General features: G+C 39.5%; 2 protein-coding genes across 2 annotated transcripts; one reads left to right on the top strand and one right to left on the bottom strand.

The window, feature by feature from the left end:
* Positions 1 to 190: 190 nt before the first annotated feature.
* On the bottom strand, positions 191 to 1,157 carry gngt1 (guanine nucleotide binding protein (G protein), gamma transducing activity polypeptide 1). The gene is made up of 3 exons (XM_061760882.1): positions 1,001 to 1,157; positions 801 to 899; positions 191 to 626 (listed from the first exon to the last, which is right to left on the bottom strand). The coding sequence occupies exons 2-3, from the start codon at positions 894 to 896 to the stop codon at positions 501 to 503; spliced, it is 222 nt and encodes a 73-aa protein (XP_061616866.1). The 5' UTR covers positions 897 to 899; positions 1,001 to 1,157; the 3' UTR covers positions 191 to 500.
* A 1,487-nt stretch (positions 1,158 to 2,644) lies between these two features.
* tfpi2 (tissue factor pathway inhibitor 2) lies at positions 2,645 to 4,606 on the top strand. The gene is made up of 5 exons (XM_061760881.1): positions 2,645 to 2,801; positions 2,922 to 3,092; positions 3,741 to 3,920; positions 4,025 to 4,198; positions 4,346 to 4,606. Exons 1-5 carry the CDS (start codon positions 2,729 to 2,731, stop codon positions 4,417 to 4,419), a joined length of 672 nt encoding a protein of 223 aa, XP_061616865.1. The 5' UTR covers positions 2,645 to 2,728; the 3' UTR covers positions 4,420 to 4,606.
* The last annotated feature ends 7,850 nt before the right edge of the window (positions 4,607 to 12,456 follow it).

The following is a 12,456-nucleotide window of genomic DNA, read 5'->3' on the forward strand; positions in this document are numbered from 1 at the left end:
AATACAATTGTTTAACATTTAAATGAAGGAAGATCATGGGAAAAGTATTCTTAAAATAGAATTTTGTAGATCAAGTCACACCTTTTACATTTTTGTCATCATAATTAGTGTAAAGTTCTGCAAAATTAGTCACTATGACGAGTACTGCTAAGCTGTAACATTCATTCAGAAATGATTTATGGAGTCAGGCTGAGTTATAAACAAGCATATTTAATGAGAGGGGACCATGTGTGAACATTGCGTGGGATAGTTTTATTCTGTTTACACATGAAAGGGAAGCATTAAGCATACCACTTGCAAAAAACATAATTCCAGTAAACTTAAAAAGATACCCTGTAAGTCTGGCTAGAAGCCGAGGAATATAATTTACAAGGAAGTTGTATCAATTCTTCTGTTCATTATGCCCTTCTAGGGTTCTCAGTCTGCAAATCCATTGTGGGAGGGCAGGAAAAATGTCCTTGGCTGCTAATCGGAGGTATGAAGAACACTTCATGTTCAGTCTAACAAAGGACACAGCCACCTTTCTCCTTAAAGGGGTTCTTCTCCTCTGAAATGCCTTTGACAAGAGTGTCCTCATCCACTCCGGCCTGAATGTAGTCCTTGATCTCCTCGCAGCATTTAGATGTCTAAAGGGAACACATATAATTTCACACGATCCACCAATTTATTCTACTTTAAATATTCCTCCTGCCTGTCCCTCTCAATAGAGGTCATGGTCATAAAGGATAAAAAGCCTGGCCACGTCACACCGAGCAAGCACAGAATTATTCATTGAGTCTGTTAAAAAAAGAAAAACATACCATCCACCTCTCAAGCTTCACCTCAATTTTAAGTTGGTTAACTGCCATCAGAGCCTTGTCCTTGTCTGTCAGGTCCTCCACATTTATGACCGGCATTGTCTAGAAGGGGGGAAACGCGTGACCATCAGTGAACTCAGGATGCAAAAGTTTCTATAAATCATTGAAAAGCATCCAGAAATAATCTCTAAAATACTACTCACGATTGCTTGCAGGCAGCAGTCTTTCGATGTCCTGCTGAAGAATCCCTCTCCTCTGCTAAATCTGGTTTATAAAGTAATCTGCATAAATGATCCTAATCTCCTAATCTGATTGAAACAAGACCCCTGTGAGAACATGCTTGGCTCTTAAGGATGTTTTTGACAGGAGGATGAATCGTCATCATTTGGGTTTATTTTGGGACTCTTCGTTGTATGATGTTTTAAGGCTGGGAAATATTTTTACGTTCTTGAGAACAGTAATTTTATTTTTGGACTATCTAGATATGAGTCACATGTGGTATGCCATTTTATCATTTTGATAAGAGGGCTAATAAGTAGTTAACCTTCTCCTGTCAAGGTAGACATGTATTCTTGTCTCCCGAATGGCTGCATGCATGTGCATCAATGTTGTGACATCGAGGAATATCACTAATTTTTTAATAATTACATGTAATTAAAAGGTAATCTGAGCAAATTTGTTAACCCAGAGGTATGTGTCAAACTGGTAGCCCTTCACATGAATCAGTACCCAAGAAGCAGCTGTCAGTTTCAAAACTGTTGGTGACCCCTGGCCGCCTGACTCTAGGTTTGACTTCAGTTTCCACTCAGATGTTGTGAATGGAAATGGTCGTCGACGTCGACAGTATATGCGATGAAGTGGCAAGCAGCCCGGAGTGCAGTGCGCTTATCTCCTTAATCAGCTGGGACTGGCTCCAGCTCCAGGCAACCCTAAACAGAAAAAGCAGTATCGAAAATAGAGGATGATATGTCCGGATGGATTTAAAATTACTGGATAGTATTGGGGGGTTTGTATTTAGCAGTCTCTGAAGTTGCATTTTGTTTTAAATTTGCACAAGAGACATTTTTTTTCTATTGTTTAATTCAATTTTATTATTTTTTTTCCCATGACATTCCTTCACTGATTCAAACCATTCAAAATTCAACATGTACACCTCACTTAGGACAAACAAAACAAACAAAATGAAGCAAACCTATCACTCAATGTATGTAAGGAAAAAACAAGCAAGAGGATGATAAAAAAAAAAGTTTTTTTTATGTCTATTACAAAAAATAGTGATGCCAGTTTGTCCCTGCATTCCAGCACCAAGCATCCAAATAGGTTACAGCACAGACCAGCTATTAAACTAGTTGAAACATAATATAGATGCTTTCCATTCCATTTTTTAAAATTTGTGTTTTTATCATTCTCAAAATTGAGCACATTTATTTTTGGGGGGGAATTGACTGTATATATATATATATATATACAATGTATATGTGAAGTTTGCTATCAGTGTCTATAGTTCTTCATTCATTAGATATGTCAAGCTTTTTATAAAATACATGTGCTTATCCATAATCCTGTATTATTATTTTTTATTTTATTTTGCGTAGTGGCTGTGGTGGGTGTGTCTCCATGGTCCTTCTTTCCTTGGGGCACCATGGGGTTTAGAAACCCCCCTGCATGGAGGAGAACTTTACTTTCTCCCGTTTACTTTCACATGGCTTAAATATGCAATTGGTCGGTGCTTTTTCACAATGATTGCAACAGCCACGTGGTGTCATCTATGAATTCCTCTTGGCACTAGACCAGCCCCGAGTGCGAAGATCACACTGAATCACCGCATCTCCGCCCCTGAGCTTCCCACCCTTGTGGGGAAACAAAAAGCTATAAAACAGGCGTTGGCGCTTGGAGAGTCACAGCAGCAGGGACGCACACACGGGAGCACGATGGAGTTTTGCTTAGTGGCCTTACTTGCTTTTTTGTCCTCTTTTTACAAGGTGTTGGCGCTGGGCCCCCAAGGTAATACGCAGCGATCATGCACTCGGGCGAACACGCAACTGTGTGCACTTCACATGCAGTTGTCAATATTTGGACTAGAGCGTGTGTGTGTGTGTGTGTGTCTGGTTGTGCTTGTTTCAGGTGTGTGCCTCCTCCAAGTAGACGAGGGTCCCTGCAGAGCCGAAATGGGACGTTATTACTACAACACCATCAGTCAAAAGTGCGAGCTTTTCTACTACGGAGGGTGCCAAGGCAACGCCAACAACTTCAGGACTTATCACGAGTGCCACAAAACCTGCTTTAGAATACCAAGTAAGTTGGTATACGTTGTCTAAAGTTTTGTAAATTTGGCGCATCTGCAAATTCACTTTATTGGGTACCCTAGCACAATTTGATGCACGATATACAGCAGAGGGATTATAATGGTAGAACAAATACATTGAGTTAAATCCAATCTTTATCATCTTTAACAAAGGGCTTGTAGTTTGTTGTTCGTAACTGCACTGCTCTAATTATTTTGCGGTTATGGTTATGACTTTTTTTCATGATAGGATAACATCAAGGGGAAATAAAAAAAACACTGCTCTATATTTTGTGTTACACACACACACACACACACACACACGCAGGCATGCAAGAAGTGTCAGAGTCAAGGGTCACGCCCGGCTGCAGCCGAGCTGGCCGTATTTTGCTCAAGAGGATCTTGAAAGCAGTCGGGAAGCAGACTGGCATCTCTCCTCTGACTATAGTTGCCATTTAATTTATTGTCAGCAGCAGGACTCAAACTGAGACCCTCTGATTCCTAAGCCCAGAGTTGAAATGTTTAAATTAATACCTCTGAAAATGTCACCCAAATAAGCATTCTTGTCTTTATGAAGGCATAGCGTTCCAAATATTGTGGGCAACGAGTGGAGACCAGTTTCGATTGCGCCAACCTCTTGTTTTTTCTCCTCCAACCAGAGATCCCTCAGAAGTGTAGGTTTCCCATGGAGGAGGGGCCCTGCCGAGCCCTCTTCAGCCGCTATTTCTTCAACATGACCACCATGCGGTGCGAGCTTTTTTACTACGGCGGCTGCCAGGGCAATGATAACCGCTTCCCAGATTTGGCTTCCTGCAAAGAGTACTGCAGCCCACGAAAAAGTGAGTGATTTAAGAGGTCTTGATTACGCACGTTGTGTTGAATACAATGATGAGTGAGTTGATTCATAACACAGAATATTTCTATTTTGTCTCTCATTTTGCAGCGGTTCCTGTGCTGTGCCTGGACCCTCTGGACAAAGGCAAATGTTCCGCCTCCATACCGCGCTACTACTACAACAAGACCACCAAGATGTGTGAGGAGTTCATGTACTCAGGGTGCGGCGGGAGCAGCAACAATTTCGTCTCTAGGCACAGCTGCATGGACGTGTGTGTTAAAGGTGTGAACTGGTAGAAATTCCAGAAATCTTATTACTGATGCATTACTATTGTGCATTGAGGGCTCAAAAGCACTTTGCTACTGAGGAAATCCACTTTATCAGCGTAATGCTAATGTGTTTCAAAACACTTGTTTTTTTTTGTTTCAGGAGGGAAAAAGAGAACTGGCCGAGACAAAATACGTCGCTTGAGACGAAATCGCATCACTGTTTTGCAAGCATAGACTTAACGAGAGAATATCCCTCAGATTGATGTTATACAGTACACACACATTTCTCTATTTTGATTACGACTGCAACATGTTTCTGTTGTATTTTTGAGACTGTATTTAATGTATGTTTTATATGACTGTAACACTGAAGCACAATTTTGTATAAATATTATCTATTTTATAAAGTATTTTTTTTCTATTTGTTTGTATATTGGCCTCGTGTTATTTTCTGCAAGAAATGGCCTGCGAAGGTTTGTGCAATGGAACCTCTCAAGTCAAACACAGCAAAAGTGGTACTATTTGGAGTTCAACAAACATCTGGAAAAATACTGTATGTCTCAAAAGTCAAACAAACAATTGTTTTTTTTTTCATACCAAGAGAGTACAAGTGATGACATGTACTGATAACCATAGACCAGCTCAGATCATCCATCCATCCATCCATCCATTTTCTTTTCTTTGCCGCTTATCCTCACTCGGGTCACGGGCTGCTGGAGCCTATCCCAGATATCTTCGGGCGGGAGGTGGGGTACAACCTGAACCGGTCGCCAGCCAATCGCAGGGCACATAGATCACATCATGTTTACTTATAAAGCCTTTCATCACTAAACACTCTCAAAGGGCTTCACTCGCTCACAGTTCATAAAAATCAATGACATTCCCTGGTCTAGATGCTAATGTGAATGCATTTATTACATGCTGCACCAGTGTTTTCCAACTTTTCTTGAGCCATGGCACACAATTTACACTAGAAAAATCTCAACACAACACCAAACAAAGCATTCCTGTACAGATGGAAGGAATGTGGGTTAGTGTGTGTAATACATAGCAAATTTATTAGATTTTTACAAGTCTAGTGTATTTGACAGTTTCTCTTTCTCAACTGTGACGCATGAGAAATCTCATATTAATGGAAGGGGGATATTACCTCAGAGCTCCGATTCATTCCTCATAATATCTGAAGGACTGTGAGATTTTATCATAGCCGCAAATATTTACAGACGATACGAAAGGAGGGTCCTCTCCCTGTTCTACTGGGTATAAATAGTCATATCTGATCATAAATTTCTCTTGAAATGAAGAAACATCGCAAAGTTATTTACAGATAGGGCATAATGAGACAAGGAGTATCCCTTCTGCTGCTGAGCTCCTCAACACCAGAATGGTGTTTAAATTGTTGCATGATGGTTTTAGAATCCTCCCATGTGAGGCAAACATTTCCTTCCTGCCTGTATTTTCCTTACAATAAATATAATGGTAACTGTGTATTCAGGCGCTGTGGTGACGTTATCTGATAAGCCAGCGTGGTTCTCTCTAAGGTTCCAAAACAACTCTACTATTTTAATTATGACGAATAATAAACGTGCCATTATTGCACAGCTCTGTCTTCCAACTTAAATGTAGTGATCAGAAAAGATCTGGTGTGTATTTGAGGCAATGTGATGACTCGATACCACTTTCATTAGGCGCTGTAGTACATTAGGCAGCAGACTGTTGCCCTCGTTAAGCGATAATTAATAGACACTTGCAATGGGGAACATTTTTCTTATTTAAACCAAGATTATTCCATGCAGGATGACAACTTGCCTCCCACTTTTTATCTGGTTGTATGGGTTTATGCGGTTACTCGTGTAAAAAGCATGCAATGACGACGCATTGAGAGATTTTGTACTTAACCATAAAGCAGTTGCCAATTCATGAAATTATATGATAAATGACAAATTTGAGAAATGCTTCAGCATACTATGTACAGTACATAGCACTTTTACAAAGGGACAGACTCCTTGCTACCCCCTGGTGGCACTGTAATTTAATTGCCATCAATAATTACATTTCTTTAAAATTAATTACATTGTTTTGAATTAAATGTATTTGATTTCAGTACGCAAACTAAATGTGTAGATAAACATTTATTTGTTTTGTTGAACTGACAGATTTTGTATCCCCTTGTTAGTTTGTACTCCACCATCGACATAATGAAAAACTGTTCAGGTGTTGACTCATCGCAGCAATTACTTTGAACAATTGGGTTTTGGAGGTGGATCTTTTTTCCTCTTTTATATGCATCTTTCTTTTTTAAAGCACCACTTTTTCAGAGTTGTCCCTGCTTTGGCATGAAAAAAAAGGGAAAAAAGAATGAACCCCCCCCCCCCCCCCAAATTGTTCACTAGTTTTAATGGAAAGTCAGTCATATTTGTGTATTTTTTTAGCCAATATTCATAGGCGATTTGTTGAACATTTTGTGCAAAAGAGATTTCTGGCTGACAGCATTCACTAGATTTTAAACATCAGTTTGCCCTCAAGCAGAGATATGATCCCAAATTTAGCATCAAAGTTTTCCTAGTATAAATAAGATCATATCAAAGACTAATGATTGATATATTTGGTAATCAAACTATGCACTGCTCTTCACTTGTCACCTGCTGCCATAATCATGTTGTCTACATGGAAAAAGGCCAGCCCATACCGCACCAATTTACAGGCACATTTTTAAATGATTAAAAGATAGAATTGTTTGTGGTTCCAGTTTAATTTTTAATGCATGAGCACCTTTATGCAGTAGTTATTGAACTTCTCATTAGGCACAACATCCACCTTAAATCCTAAAGTGATTACACCGTACTTTGCCTTCAGTATTGGCGCAGCAATTGATTTTTTGAAGCTAAGTTCCTGCATTCTATCTGCTTCTCTGCATTCTGTGGACTTGACTGCAACGCTCAGTCTGTTGTTTGTTTGTGACAATATAGCAGACAACCCAAGGCTGTAAACACATCCACTGCTTTCACTCCGGTGTCAGAATCATTTGTTATTCACGACTGGTATGAAAATGAAAAGTTACAGAGGCCTACAACTTCTCTAATCAGATCAGTTAGACTCACTGGCGCAAAGGACAACTGTTCAGTTAAAAATAATAATAATAACAATAAAAATGCATATGACCACAACATATCCTGGATTTTCTCATGAATTGTTATTCAGGGATCGATATAAAAAGATTACGGTCAAAAGTTCATCCATTTGTCAAAAAGTAAAAAATGAGATCATTTTTAGCACATGTTGACATGTTCTATTGTTCTAAACAGGCGGACACTACAAGATGGCAGAATAGGACTCCCTGAACAAGCAGATAGGAAAAGGGGTGAACAGGTGAGGAAACGCTCTTTTGTCGTGCCTGCAGCAACTGCATTGAACAACAGAGGGGCAGCAAAATGTTTAAGCTCTTATCTACTTTGCCTGGTGAGAACCAGCAGAGACGCAACTCACCACCAGCAGATATCTACAGTATATTGCACTCCTTCTTCAGTGGAATCACCTAATGCGCCATGATACGCTTCTCACAAAAAGAATTTGGCTTTTGCGTGAAATTTAAGGATAAACGTAAAATGCACTACATATAACCTTTAAAGGTAAACTTAATTTGACCTTCTCCACTGAATGTCCAGCTATTTAATGTCTCAGTAGTTTTATTTATTTATATTTATGTATAAAAAAAGAACTTGCTGTTCTCAAACAAGGAGCTAATGGATGGACATAGGGATGAATGATTACTACTGTTCATTTGCAGTTACAAATGTAGCTTTGACGTCAACCACACTCCACTGTATAGTCCTGGAGCAAAAACAACAACAGCAACAATCTGCTAAACAACAAAAACATAACAGAAGAGTAAATGTATGCTATAACACAACCCACCAGCATGACTGACCAAATGAGTACATTTTCTACATGGATCTCCTAGCTGGTGTCTAAAAGCCTAGCCAGGATTTCCTTTTGGTAAACAGCTTAGAGAAAGTCCACAAAAGCCTGAGAAACAAACATAATGTGATTGTTACTGTGACAAATTCTCAAACAAAGTGGCGAAGACAGCAACGGCGTGGTTAAACTGGGACACGGACATATTCCCCTATTTACCAAAAACACGCATTCAAATCAGACTTACTGTATATTTCAAAGGCAAGCACTCAGCAACAGGATGTTGTTTAATGAGACATCAGGATGGGAAAAGAGACTACATTACACCAGATGTCAGTTTCAATGTGCATCTCAAGTTTCATGTCATCCCTGATATCGCTTTTAGATCCAGTGAACAAATGAAACAACACACGGTGGCAGACGTCTACAACACAGGAGTTGACAAAACCTTTCTTGGTACTCATTATAATGCATCTGTTGACAAACACATTAGTCATTGTTTCTGATTGAATCTCAAACCTGAGAAAATACGGCTGCTCTACAACTCTATTTTTGTGCACGTGCATCCACACAGTTAGAGCAAATGACAGCAGCACGATGGCACCTGTTTTCAGTGTTTGCTGTCTCACTGGTGGTTCCAGTTTCTCTCTTCTGCTGTATGGCAATGGTGGAAAGTAACTAAGTACAAATACATAGTTACTGTACTTAAGTAGATTTTTCAGGTTTCAGGTTTTAGTTAGCTCTTGTCTGAACTTGATTTTTTTTCCTTCTTTGAAACTATTGTGTTTATCAAAAACTGGGTACTAGTGACAATAAAACATGTTTTACATTTTACTTTTGGAGTAGATTTCTGTCTACACTTTTTTTTTTCAGTAGTTCTACTTTTACCAGTCTTTTTAATGTAAGTATGCATACTTGTACTTAAGTACACAGTGAGTACTTTAGCCACCTCTGTGTGGTGTCCCACAAGGTTCAGTTTTGGGTCCCCCCCACCTTTTGTCTATTTATCTGCTGCCTTTGGGTCTGACCATCAGTGGTATCAATAGTCCATCCGCAGACAACTACAGCAACTATATACCCATTCAGTCCTTGTGGTATCCTTTAGCTGCCCAAGCTCCTTGGCTGTACCATTGCTATTAGCAACTTCCTACAACTGAACTCTGACAAGACTGAAACACTTATTATTGCCCGTGATCATTTACAACCCTTAATTAAAAACAGATTACGTTCTCATCTACGTCTCATCTTATATTCAGCCCTGTCCACATAACATTTCTTCCACCTGTGCAACCTCAATAAAATCCAATAAGTAGTCTCCACTCAGGAAAGAGAGATGCTCAGTCATGCCTTTGTCTCCTACCGCTTTGACTATGGCAATATTTTTTCTTCCTTCTCAGCAAAACTGTCCGGGATTGCCTGCAAGACATCTAGAATGCAGCCACTCGGGTACACACACAGTCTCAAAATAATCTCATGTTACCCCTGTTCTCAAATTCATTCTCTACCTAATCCACACAGAAATTAAAAAAACAACATACTATGTCCCTACACCTATTCTTCTTGCTTAAGGTCAACAATCTCAATCTATTAAGTGTTCCACGCACCCACCTAAAAACATGTGGTGACCACGCTTCCCCAACAGCCGCTCTCAAACTGTGGAACATTTTTCCACCAAAGTTTGCAGAGTCGGTGGAAAGACGTTAATAGGATTTAAAGACTTGGCTCTTTAACCATGGTTTTTTCTTACTTTTTACTTTCATATCATGTGTGTTTGACATGTATTTTGTGGCCTTTGTCTGTGAAAGGTGCTTTATGAATGCATTTCGCTTGCACCGCATCTTTTCATCACCGATGTGCATGATCAGTCACACCTCATCTGCCGGCTTGTCGGTTTGCAGCGTCTCCGAGACAAAAATTAAAAGGTGTTTCTTCGTGCCAGAAAGTGACACTGACAAAGCTGCCGCCATGCTCCCTCAGCCTTTTCGTGTGCATCATTATTCCCCAGAATCAAAGACGAAACAGCGCAGTTCTCCTCATTGATTCACCCGCCATCAACTCAACAACGAGGCATAATGAGGGGTTTTGGACTACTCTTGGCAGCAAATGTGACTAATCTAAGTGCGGCTATGCCAGCAGGCATAGCTAATGAGATATGGTCCTGTGTGATCAGAATGACTTTATTGCAGGTTTTGTTTGAGAAGCAGGAGTAGCACTCAGTAGAGTGCAGACCTCCTCCAAGGTTGAACGGTTAACAAAAGTGACAAGAAAATCTGTTGGTTGCCATTCTACTTCCTGATTCATGGAGGATGTAAGGCAACAGGACAGTACCTTTTGTTTTGTTTTTTTTTCGAGGGAAGGCGAAACTGTTCTATTGTGATACAAGGGGAAATTATTGATAAATTTTTGTATTGCCAGATTTCTGTTTGACTGTGCATTACCAGCTTACTTAATGGCTCGTGGAGGACATTGAAGGTAACAAGAACATTACATTTTTGAGTTTGGGGGTGCGAAAATGGTTCTATTATTTGCCTCAAACGGCAAAAAGAGAAAATAAAATACAACAACAACAAAAACTGTCATTTTTCTGTGTGTGTGTCCATCTGGTTTTTAATTACTAGTCTAATTCCTGGTTAGTAGATAAGACAACAGGATCATACCTTTCTTTATTCTTGGGTGGAAATGAATGTTTCCATAGTAACTGTAAAGGCAAAAACAGAAAATAAATTCCTCTAACAAAAGTGAAAAGGGTAATTAGGCTACATTTTTGTTTGTTATCCTGTATGTGGCAGGCTTCTTTCTGGTTTATGTATGTAAATGGAAGGGACTACCATTTGCAAGCTGTCAGGAGGGAAGTGTTTCATTGTCGAAGGGGGGAAAAGAAAAGAGAAAAATTAATTCTACTATTTGGTTGCATTTTTATCTATCAAAACAATATTACTAATCTTTGGACTTTGCTTCATCAAAAAATAGCAAAATGTAAGGAAGTTAGGAGTTAAGAACCAAAGCTGTTTTCCATTTTTATGAATGTACTATTCATGGTTTAGCATTCAGAGTTGCTCTCTATGTATACAATATGAATGGTGAAAGATGACAAACATTCCCTTATCTCATCATCACGGCTCATCATCCTGGCTAAAGAGCCGGCGCAGTAATAATACTTTATAAATATGCAGCCATATGTCCACTAGCGTGTGTGTGTGTGCCGGTGTGCGTCTGCGAGAGAGCCTTTGTGTATGCGTGTGCATGCGAGTAAAATGGATTAATGTTACATTTGTGATGACGGACAAACACCTGGTTGTGAAGTCATTAAGTGTAAAGTTGGGAAACAAAAAGACAGCAGTAAGATGAGATTTTAAATGTTGGTTTAACAGATGTTCTGCTTTTGTCTCTTCTCCAGCAATTTCATTTCCACTATGGAATAGCAGACAACAAAAAATAGCCTGTTATTACACACAATCTATTTGGGGGACTAACTAGACTCTTGTCTTGACTGATGAATTCACACTTGTGAGGAAGATGATTGGATGGCAGCCAACTTGTCATAAGACCCACAGGAATTAAATGTATTACTTTGTTTACACTATTAATCAATTTTGTGCTTTAGCAAAATGCAACAAAGATGAATAATCTGGAAAGAAATGGGTTGAAGCCAACCAGAATGACAGAGTTGCTTCATTTCCTTCTCATTTTAGTCCCATCTCAGCTTTTACTTGTCACAATGGTGAAAAATATTTTTCAAGACACGATTTAGTATCGCTGATAAACATCAACTCCAATGCCACCCAAGTCCTTCCAAATTCATGAGAAAATCAGATTCCATGTGTTTCTTGTCTTTCCTCTGTTGCTTTTAAGCCCTCACCCACACAAAAGAGTGCTTCAGTCAAATGTTTGACCTTCAAAGTGTTGAATGTTCTGCAAAGCCAAGCGCTCGCTGCCATTGGCCAAAACCTGAACTAAAAATACTGTTATTGAGACATTGGGACTATCATTTGTGAAAGAGTGATGTCACACAACTAATTCAGCATGATGCTCAATCAATGTATTGTGCGATATTTGACAAATAATTGAAATGGATTTGATAATGACCTGACTCACTCATTAGTCAGTGGATCTGGCAGCTGGAACTTGTGCTGGCAGCTTGGGTTCAATTCCTACTCAGTGATGATGGGAATGCGAGTGTGAAATGTTGTCAGCCTGTGTGGAATTTGATTGATTGGCGACCGGGGTCGAGTCCACATTATGACCAAAGTCAGCTTGGTTAGCTCACAAGCGGCATAGAAAATGGATTGAACGGATTGAAGTTGAAGTTGCTTTGGTGCTGATCGATCATACTCCAGGTCTTGTTTAATTAGTTAG

Source organism: Phyllopteryx taeniolatus, chromosome 21 (genome assembly GCF_024500385.1).
Source record: "Phyllopteryx taeniolatus isolate TA_2022b chromosome 21, UOR_Ptae_1.2, whole genome shotgun sequence".
Lineage (NCBI taxonomy): Eukaryota > Metazoa > Chordata > Actinopteri > Syngnathiformes > Syngnathidae > Phyllopteryx > Phyllopteryx taeniolatus.